General features: G+C 41.7%; 1 protein-coding gene across 13 annotated transcripts in view; it reads left to right on the forward strand.

Moving 5' to 3' along the window:
- Window positions 1–10,639, forward strand: part of PTPRT (protein tyrosine phosphatase receptor type T) — a 1,128,992-nt gene that overhangs the window by 877,860 nt on the left and 240,493 nt on the right. For all 13 annotated transcript variants that reach the window (XM_037743358.1, XM_037743363.1, XM_017542238.2 and 10 more), the window contains exon 12: window positions 6,561–6,834. In XM_037743358.1, coding sequence (XP_037599286.1) covers window positions 6,561–6,834 — 274 coding nt within the window. The remainder of the gene's footprint in view (window positions 1–6,560; window positions 6,835–10,639) is intronic.

Here is a 10,639-nt window from a genome sequence, read left to right on the forward strand (position 1 = left end):
CATTTCATTGGTGATCACATTATGATTGTTTAATTAGGGAAACGGTTTTTCTTCATTTTTCAAATTTTATAAAGTGTTATATTTTCCTTGATATAGAATTTTGTTGTTGTTGTTTTTTAAAAGCAAAGTATTTAGTGGAGTAAAATAAAGTTGATGGCTTAAACTTCTGTGTAATAGAAAGCAATGTAGTCCTGTAGTTAAGATTGAGGGTTCAGGAGTCAGACTGCTTCAGTTCAAATCTTAGCTCTAGCAATGAAATAACAGTGTGACCCTGGAAAAAAATTTGAGCCTCTCTATGTTTTGGTTCTCTTATTTTGTCAAATGATGATAATAGTATCTGCTTCTTAGAATTGTTGTAAAGGTCAAATGAGATAATAAATGAAATAAGCTTAGCATATTGCCTAGTAGGTGGTTGGTATTCAATAAACATTTTCTGGTGGGCAGAGGCATCATTGCAGTACACCATAGTGAGAACTATGATAGAGGTGTGGAGAAAGTGCTATGAGAACAGGAGAAACCAGCTCTGGTTTGCAAGTCAAGAGAGAAAGCGTGATGTTCGATCTGGATCTGGATTGGATGAGGAGGTCTCAAGATGGAAAAGACGAGAAAAGGCATTGTGGGCACAGGGAACAGCAGGTAGAAGGACGTTGAGGTGTGTGGTGAGAATTAACTTGCTGTGCACTTAAACTTTATTTGGTAATTTTTTTCAATTTATTTTTTTAGGAAATACTTAGTGAAAAACCATTATGTGTCTAGCTAGCATGACTTTAGAAGCAATGAACTAGATGGTAAGATCTCAGACCTCATGAAGTTGGCAGCCTATTTGAGGGCAGGCAGTAAAGCCAGTAAACAAATAATTTAACAAGACATGTTTCAATTATGTTAAAAGCTGTGGAAGAAATAAACCAGGAGATATGGTGTACAATGACTCAGAACACTGATAATTATGTATTAATGCTTTGGTGAATTTAGGATGACTCAAATCAGTGTTTTCCAAGGGAGTGAGAATACTGAAGGGGAATGCCCTTGTTGGCTATACAGGTACAAATATCAGAATAAATATCAGGGCAAGGATATACACATCAGAATCACCTAGGTTTGTGATTTCATACCTGCACATTAAACTATCTAGAGAGCTTTTTAAAAAAGTACTGAGGCTAGGGTCCCACGCCTAGAGGTTCTGATTCCCCTGATCTGTAGCAGAGCCAAGGAAGAAGAATTCTTAAAGCCCCCAGGTGATTGTAATATGCAGCCACAGTTGAGCAACATATTGATCTTGAGCAACCCATTGATCTTGAGCAACCCTCCATTGAGATTCTGAGATGACTATTCGCTGCTCTTGCTTGAAGGATCAGTGATGGAGAAGCCACTACGACTGGTGAGAGGCTATCATATCCCTCAGCTGAGCAGTGCTGGAAACAAAGGTTGAAAAATACCTTCATTTAATAGGTCTCGTCTTTTCACAAGTCTCACATGGTCATTGTCCAAAACTGTCCTGTCAGAGCCACTCTTGGTGGCCACCCAGACCCTGTCACCTCCCCTTTTCTGGCATGTGCCCATCCCCCTGCTTCCATGTGCCTTGATGTAAATGATTCCCTCGTGTGACCTGCTGTGGGCTGTTGCCATTAAGATACCAGAGTCACCTTGTCTGACCCTCACACAGAGTTAGGAGTGCCTTAGAGTTTATGTCTCTCTGGGGCAGCCATAACCAATAACTGACTGGCACTGGAAGTTCAAAAGCCTTTGGTTTGAGATGAGACAAACTCTGGGGGTATAATTTATGGTCCAGAGCTCCCTATGGGATCAGGCTAAGACTGGGATTTTACCTGATATCACACCCTTGCTCCACTTCCTCCCATTTTCTTTCTTGCTTCTCTCACTCCTTTACTAGTTTATTCTAGGACTCCTTCCTCAATACATCATTTGCAGTGAAACCTTGGTTCAGGGTCTGTTTCTGGAATAACCTAAGCTCAGACATGCCTCCTTCTGGGAGAACGTGGACTAAAATATGCATCTTTCTGAAGGTGGGCAGTCTCTACCTGTGAGCTAAAGCATACACTCCATCTGTCACCATATTTCAACCTTCTGAAAGGATACACCTCCTGGCTAGAGGCTTTTCTAGATATACAAAGTGGGCCACAGGAACTGCTATTGATGGAAGGATGCTCTGATAGGTCCCTGGTTCCCCTCAGTGGAATCTGGTTTGAGAATCTCAAGCCACCATTTAAGCCATTTGTTTAGGGAGTAGAGGGAGGGAGATAGTCAAGCAGCAGGGTTTTCCAAAGCCCGTGGAGAAGTCCTGAGGGTTTTGCCTTGGATGGACAGCAGGAAATACTGAAAGTAAAATTACAAACTCTCCTTAACCTTACAGAAGTCACCTTAGAGTGAATGAAATGAGTTGAGGGCACAGCCTAGCTCTTAGATTCTTGCAAAAAGAGATCCTTGGGATAAGTAATGAAAAAAAAAAAGATCGTAAATGCCCATCTTCTCATTGGGAGAAACAGAGATGGTGTCACAAGAGGTTAAAATGTATGAGTAAGTGCTATGTGTTGTGCGGTGAGTGTCTTACGTTATTATTCTCTCATGTTATTAGAATTTTCCAGCTAAAAAAATTCCCATCTCTTTAAAAATGATCCTGAATAGTTTATTGAAACCACTGTTTTTCAGCTGAAGATATGACCCCAAAAGGGAGGTCATTCGCATATGGATATGATTTTATCATTACCAGCAAGCTGAAAAGAACATGCTCTTAGATTAATGTATTCTCAAGGGAATGAGAATGAAGCTACTACAAGAAATAAAAATAATACTCAGTTTCTTGTTTCTTTCCCCCACCCTTTCCTAAAAAGTGTCAAGAAAGGAAAGTTATACAACTTGCAAGTGCTGTTTCTTCTCTCCCCGACTTCAATCAGAGTTCTGTGGTCTTTGAGAAAGGCTGGATCCACTGGCAAACAGATTTATCTAACAACATGATTTAAATTTTTCTGGCTGCATTGCAGGTTTGCTTTTGAATGGACAGGCTGCGGATGCATGGGCCTGGAGGAGTTGCTGGGTATATTTTGGCACAATAATCACAATCATATGTGAACCATATGTTGACTGCACAGTTTAAACCAAAAAAAATATATATCCTTTGCTATTCTTTGTGATTTCATATGGAGTTGGTTGGGATAGAGCTAAGCAGTTTAGGACGCCAAGTTAAAAAAAATGCTTGGAAGGTCCTTTATACATTTTATTGTTTGTAGGAAGAGAAGAAAAATAGAAAAAAAATATATATATATAGAAAGGATACTGAGCTGTGAATGAAAAGTTTGAGTTTCTACTTTTGCTGCAGTTTGACCTTCATTAGTCATTTGACCTCTCAGCCTCAGCCTCCTCATCTGTGATCTGGCTGTTGAGTTTGATTCAATTGACAAGTGGATCTTCAGTAATCAGATTGGTGGGGAGAAAGAGCTGATGAGGATATACAGGCTGACCCCACAGAGATATTATGGCTCTCTCTAATAGACGTTGGCAGCATTTGAGTGTTCAGAGCCCAGTAAGAACCTATCTTCTTGGTGGCCACAACTATGGAATCTTACATCAGTCATGGACAGTAAATGAGTCCAGCCATGTGGCTCCTATTGATCCATCCCATTATGGGAGGGCCAGAGACTGTAGGAAGTGACTCAGGGAGGGGGATTCAGCCCCAGGGAAGCTCCCAAGGCTTCAGGGGTCTCAATTTAGAGGGGAAAATCATAGAAGGATTTAAGGTAGAATGAGAAGACTATCTGAGAAACCAAGACAAAGGCCTTATTATGCAGACATGATCAATCCAAGTGGTGATTAGGAATAGGCCGGCCCTCAGAAGAAAGTAGAAACTCCCAGCTCTTTCTAACCCCTGGCCCTGGGGATGAGGCTGTTGGCTCCTTCTAAGCTGCTCAAGAGGATATGAGGGCTGCATCGGTTATGTGTTCCCAAATCCAGTGCAGTGTTCTTAGGTGCTATTGATAGCTTCAGCAGGAGAGCCCAGGAAGCTGTCTGCTTCATGAAGTCACTCTTTTGCTTTTGCCCTTTCCCTCACAGATCAGAGTCTCACAAGTAATGGTCCCTCAACTGGTTGAGCCACTATTAGCATTCAAGCCAAATTCAAAAATTTACCTGAATATATTGTTATATATAAAGCAGTGCAGGTCCTGAAAACTCTGTTACAAGCACCCCTCCACTTCTGTCCTGCAACCTCTAGGTTTGGGTTAGGTCCTTGTGCTATTTTTCATTGACTGCTCTGAGCTTAGCTGTACTGATAAACACTGGAATTGTACAATTGAGAAAGACCCCGGAGTTTAGGAGGAAATGTTTATTGAAATCATAATTTGAAGATTTATTGACTTCAACAGGCATTATGAACATACATAGATGGTACACACCCACACACACTTGGGGATGTGAAAACATTCTCAGATGTTGCACACACTTATTTAGAAGTCTAAACACTCAGGTTAGCCACATTCATCTGAATGTTATGTTCACTCATTTGGAGTTAGATGCCCGGGTAATACAGATCCTCACTTGGAAATCATGCACCTTCAGATGTGGTGTGCATGTTTTGAGACTGGCCAAATCCACTCACATGTCACTCACATGCACTCTGAATTGTCAGGTTCTTACTCGGATGTGTACATACTATAGCAGGCACGGTCATTGAGCTGCTGCTTACCTGCACTCATCTAAGTGTGGCATATACTCATATGCCCATCCCTTCCTTTTTGCATGCGTGAAAATTCCCATGCTTGAGAAAATTCAGGTGAAAACTTGTCATATTGAATGTGTCACATTTTCTTAGGGCAGCTCTCCATAGCCTCTTTTTCTTAATGAAATAGTCCTGTGTCTCTGTCATTTCCCAAGCTGTACTCCTTAATCAAGTGTCTTTAGATGGATAGTCTGATTGAAGGATGGTAGCCTGCAATGTATTTCATTTTTATAAAGCATGTGCTGGTTCACTATGCCCTGTTTAAATGATTGGTTTGGGCCCCGCCCCCTGCAACCACCTCATTAATTCACAGAAGTCTCCTGTGGGCACTCTTTGGGCAATTGATCTTTTGTTTTAGATCATGAGTCCCAAAGATCTGTGCAATAAAGCTCTTCTAAAAGAAAAACATCTATTCAAGAGAAATATAAACTGTGGGGCATTCAAAGAAATTGAACAATGTTATCCAACTTACAAACTTTAATCGTACAAAGAGAGTCTAACATTGGATATCACTTAATATTCAATAAAGGGTCAGTCATCTCTATTCACACACTAGCATATTCTTACATCCTTCTAAGTTGAAGAGAACAATATCAGATTACTAGGCAGGAACTCAGGGCAATCACTGTTTATCTGATTAGGGTTTCTGCATCCAATCAGATTTGGCTTCATGATTGCTTTCAGTTTTAATTCAATCCAATGTAATTCGTTTGAACAAGCATTCATTGATCACTTGTTGGGTGGCAGGCATCCTGCTGGGCAGTGTGGGGCGGGGATGGAGAATGATGCACAGATAAGTAAACCACAGTGCCTACTTTGTAAAAGGTCACAATCCAGCCAGCGAAAGAGTAGTCCCATCTCATGCTATTGGAAAACAAAGCAGATGGAGATTAGGTGAGCTCTAGGGGAACTACAGAGGGAGATAATTCATCCAGACGGGACATATCTAGACAGGCTTTATAGGGAAGTGAAAGGTGTGCTCAGCCTTTGGAGGAAAACGGAAGTGGCCAGGATGCAGGGCACTGCAGTTAGAGGAAGCATAAGTCAGTAATGGCATGAGGTGAGATCCAAAAGATGTCTGTGCAATAGCATGGGGTCTGGAGTGGCTGGAAGATGGGAACACCAGGAGAAGACCTTCTAATCAGAAGACAGAAGACAGGCACAGAGGGCTTCAAATGCCAAGATGAAGAGTTTAGATTGTATAATTTGGACAACGGAAGGCCTATGGAAGTGTTTGAAGAGGGAAAGTGCTGCATGACTGGGACGCATATGATTAGGATGGCTGATTCATAAATCACGTGCATTAGAGGCAAAGAGACTAGTTGAATCTGGATAGATGGGAAAGAACCCAACCTAGGCATTATCAGTGGAAGGAGAAAAGAGAGGTGGGGCAGATGCAAACCTACAGAAGTCAAATCAACAGACTTGATTAGAGATGAGGAATGAGAACTAAGGAGTTAGAACTGAGGATGAGCACTCATGAGGATGATTCAAGTTTTGGCCACTTCTCCGACGGTGCTACCATTTACTAAGAAAAGAACTATAGAAGGAGGAGCAGACAGGTTTGTAGATGGAGGAGCAGACAGGTTTGTAGGGGTTGGGGCTGAGTGGAGTTTAGATAGGTCCAGTGTGAGCTGGCTTTGAGACAGCTAAGTGGAGATAAAGTTCTGTAATATGGTACGTTTGGAAATCTGAAGCTCTGGACTAAAGTTTTGTGGTAGACAGAAACAATGTTTCCATATAGGAGAAGTTGGGTTGACATCACGAGAACTAACAAGCTCATTCTTCCAGAGTGTTGCTGATCCATCTACTTCTCCTCTTTCCTGTCCAGTGTTTATCAGCTGGTTGTCAAGGAGGAGCGACTTCAGAAGTCACGGAGGGCAGCTGACATTATTGAGTGCTTTTCGGTGCCTGTGAGCTATCGGAATGCCTCCAGCCTTGATTCTCTACACTACTTTGCTGCTGAGTTGAAGCCTGCCAACCTGCCTGTCACCCAGCCATTTACAGTGGGTGACAATAAGACATACAATGGCTACTGGAACCCTCCCCTCTCTCCCCTGAAAAGCTACAGCATCTACTTCCAGGCACTCAGCAAAGCCAACGGAGTAAGTATGGCCACATGGAGGCCATTCCTCGCCTTGTTTACATTTTCTCATTCTCGAATGATAAGTCAGCAGGGCCCTAGAACAGAGGTTGAAAAACTAAGGCCCAGGGACCAAATCCTACCTCATGCCTTTAAATTAAAAAAAGGCCGGGCGCGGTGGCTCAAGCCTGTAATCCCAGCACTTTGGGAGGCCGAGGCGGGTGGATCACGAGGTCAAGAGATCGAGACCATCCTGGTCAACATGGTGAAACCCCGTCTCTACTAAAAATACAAAAAATTAGCTGGGCATGGTGGCGCGTGCCTGTAATCCCAGCTACTCAGGAGGCTGAGGCAGGAGAATTGCCTGAACCCAGGAGGCGGAGGTTGAGGTGAGCCGAGATCGCGCCATTGCACTCCAGCCTGGGTAACAAGAGCGAAACTCCGTCTCAAAAAAAAAAAAAAAAAATGCAGCTATGCCTGTTTATTTATGTACTGTCTATGGCTGTTTTGATGCTTAACAGTAAAGTTGAACAGTTGTAACTGAGACTATATTCCCCACAAAGCCTAAGATATTTATTATATGACTTTTTATGGAAAACCTTTGTATACTTTTGTATTAGAGTATAGAGATGATGCTTTACTTGAGGAAATTACATGACCTCTCTGAGCTTAATGTCTTCATATGTAATAATAATATCTATCAGTTTATTATCTAGGAAGGCACTAAGCATGGTTTAGTTGATCCGTGATTAATACCCACTTTATCATTGCCATTGATCACGTTAGAAAATAATTTTTCTCCAAAGACAAGGTAACCATTGTGTCAAATATTTCTTTGGTCAAGGATTGGCGCCAGTCATAATACTCGAAAACCGTAGGGCTGGAAAGGATATCAAAGGTCATTCAGCAACCCCAAACACACACAAAAATGGTTTTATCAATATCACAACACCAATTAACTGGCGTTAGTGCTTATTCTGGAATACTTCCAATGACAGAGAACTCACTTATCTCTGAGGTAGCTTTGCTGTTTTCTAGATTAGGGAGTGGGCTGTGTCTCTAAGGAGGCTTTCCAGTGTACTTACTGAAATATTTTCTGTTGAAGTTGGTACTTATTGTTCTTGATTCAGACGCTTAGGATCCTACAGAACCAATGCAACCACCTTCTTGGTTTATAGCCCTTCAGTTACATAAGATCTTTTCTAACGCCCTTTTCTTCTTTATACAAACATGCTCTTATGATCCTCTTTCCTGCAAGCTAAATATCTTTAGTCTCTTTTATTATGTGAGTTTGTATTTTTCATCCAAGTGGGCATATTTCTTTTAACAAACATCTAGCAAACACTGACAAATGCTAAGTCCTCCAGTTCACAGTAAGGTTATGTAGTATGTGCCCTGCAAGGGCTTGTAGACATGTAAGGGAAGCTGTCATATGCCATGGTATGCAGTGTATAACATGAAGAACTGAGAAGCTTGCTGGGGAAGGGAAGCCTGAGACAGAAGCAAGATTCAGTGGAGTTTGTGGGGAACAGCCTGCAGGTGCTGGGTGGCCAGGATAGAGCGTTTAGTCTGTCAATGGCAGTCATTGCTTGGTGAGAAACCTGGATTGAGGAACTAATTAACATTTAGAATGTCCACATACCCATTTAAATTCCACTGTGGTATTTCAGTTCTGCATTTATTACTGGTTCAAGCAACACTCCTCACAGAGAGCATAAGACTACAAAGAGAAGCTGCCAGACTGCCTTCCACCTGTCCATCTGGTCTTCCTGCTGCATGAAGCACTAGGATGTATTGAGCAGGAAGACATAAAAATTGGCAGAAGCGTCTGGGGCTCATCTTGTTCTCGGTTCTCAGCATCCCACGCTGGCCAGTTTGTCGGTTCAGCACAACTCTAAGAAGGTGTGGCCTTCCCTGCTCTTGGCACATGTCAAAAGGTGTGGTTGAGTTTTCGTGCTAGGAAGAGAAAGAAGTAGCTTCACTTTATTCTTCCTACTAATATAAAATCTAGAAATAGAGCATATCTATGGAACCCAGGACACTAGCAAATGCACATCAAAAGCAATTTCCTCATCATAGGGGTGGTTGGTCCTGAGCCAACCACAGAGGTTTTGTTACAGGAAAGGGGTCCCAGTCCAGACCCCAAGAGAGGGTTCTTAGATCTCATACAAGAAAGAATTCAGGGTAAGTCCATAGAGTAAAGTGAAAGCAATTTTATTAAGACAGTAAAGGAAAAAAGAATAGCTACTCCATAGACAGAGCAGACCTAAGGACTGCTGGTTGCCCATTTTTATGGTTATTTCTTGATATGCTAAACAAGGGGTGCATTATTCATGCCTCCCCCTTTTTAGACCATATAGGGTAACTTCCTGATGTTGCTACGGCATTTGTAAACTGTCATGATGCTGGGGGGAGTGTAGCAGTGAGGTCTACCGGAGGTCACTCTCATGGCCATCTTAGGTTTGGTGGGTTTTAGCCAGCTTCTTTACTGCAGGCTGTTTTATCAGCAAGGTCTTTATGGCTGTATCTTGTACCGACTTCCTATCTCATCCTGTGAGTTAGAATGCCTTAACTGCCTGGGAATGCAGCCCAGGAGGTCTCAGCCTCATTTTACCTAGCTCCTATTTAAGAGGGAGTCGCTCAGGTTCAGACGCCTCCGACAGTTTTGCTCCCCAAACATCACATCGGAGACCTCCTTCTTCAAGACACAGGGATTTCCCATAGAGGAAAAAAAAAGTTTCTGACTCTGAAACTGCCTCATCTCAGAAGCAGTTTTGACACTGCTTCAGAGTTGAACAAGGCCATTTAATTGCCTGTGCCTTTTCCTCCACAGCATGCATATGTGCTCTTGCTGGAACTAAGATGCCCAGTAACAAAACAGACAGGAATGGAACTGGGTGAGTGCTTATGCCACGTGTGGGTACAGTTGACCTCACAGGAATAGAGAAAGGAAAAGCAGTTGGGGCTGGGTACTCAGGAGGCTGTATTTTTCTGGCAAAGGAAAAACTATACAGTTTCCAAAGACTGTCTTTAGTATTACATTTTACTGAAAAGAGTTGGGTGAAAGGGTCATAGAAGCAGAACAGCCATTCTCAGCCTAACAAATCTCTGCCTGGTCCCTCTCAGATTTTTCCATATCATAAAGGGCAGCAGACAATGATGTTAAGCCTGCAGGATTTTTTGAGGAGAAAGTGTTTTAACCCACAAATTCCTTATCAGCCAAGTTGTTGTTCTTGTGCATATATATCAGAAAGACATTGTTAGTATCCAGGGACTGCCACATTCCCTGCTTCTTATAAATCATTCACAGAGCAATTGACAGAGCAATGAATCAAAATAAAGAAATCAAGAATTGAGAAATGTAGAATAAGAAGACCCACAGTGAGCATAAAACTAATTAAACATAGCATTAATGCTCAATAATGGCTCTAACTATGTTACCAAATGGAAGGTTAATGTAAAACATAACTACTTGAGGCAAAGAAGCGTAATGCAAAAAGTTAACGGTTCCAATCTGGATCTGTAATTCACTATTTTGTCCACAAAAACTAAGACAGAGTTGGAAGATGGATGAATGTAAATAAAAATCTGCTCATTTTCTCATGTTAGACAAGAGGGAATGTATAACTACTGTGTTATTTCTGATACTGCGAATATTTAAAAGTATCATTCTTTTAAACATAAAGTCAACTCTCTGATCTATACTCAAAGATCTGAGAAAAAACAGTCAACAAAGAAAATTGGAGAAAATTAAGAAAACTATAAACATGAAAATCAGAACTATAAAACAAGCCTGAAGATGAAAGTACTAGATTTGATATGGGGGA

The sequence above is a fragment of the Cebus imitator genome, unplaced genomic scaffold (genome assembly GCF_001604975.1).
Source record: "Cebus imitator isolate Cc_AM_T3 unplaced genomic scaffold, Cebus_imitator-1.0 Scaffold141, whole genome shotgun sequence".
Taxonomy (NCBI): Eukaryota; Metazoa; Chordata; class Mammalia; order Primates; family Cebidae; genus Cebus; species Cebus imitator.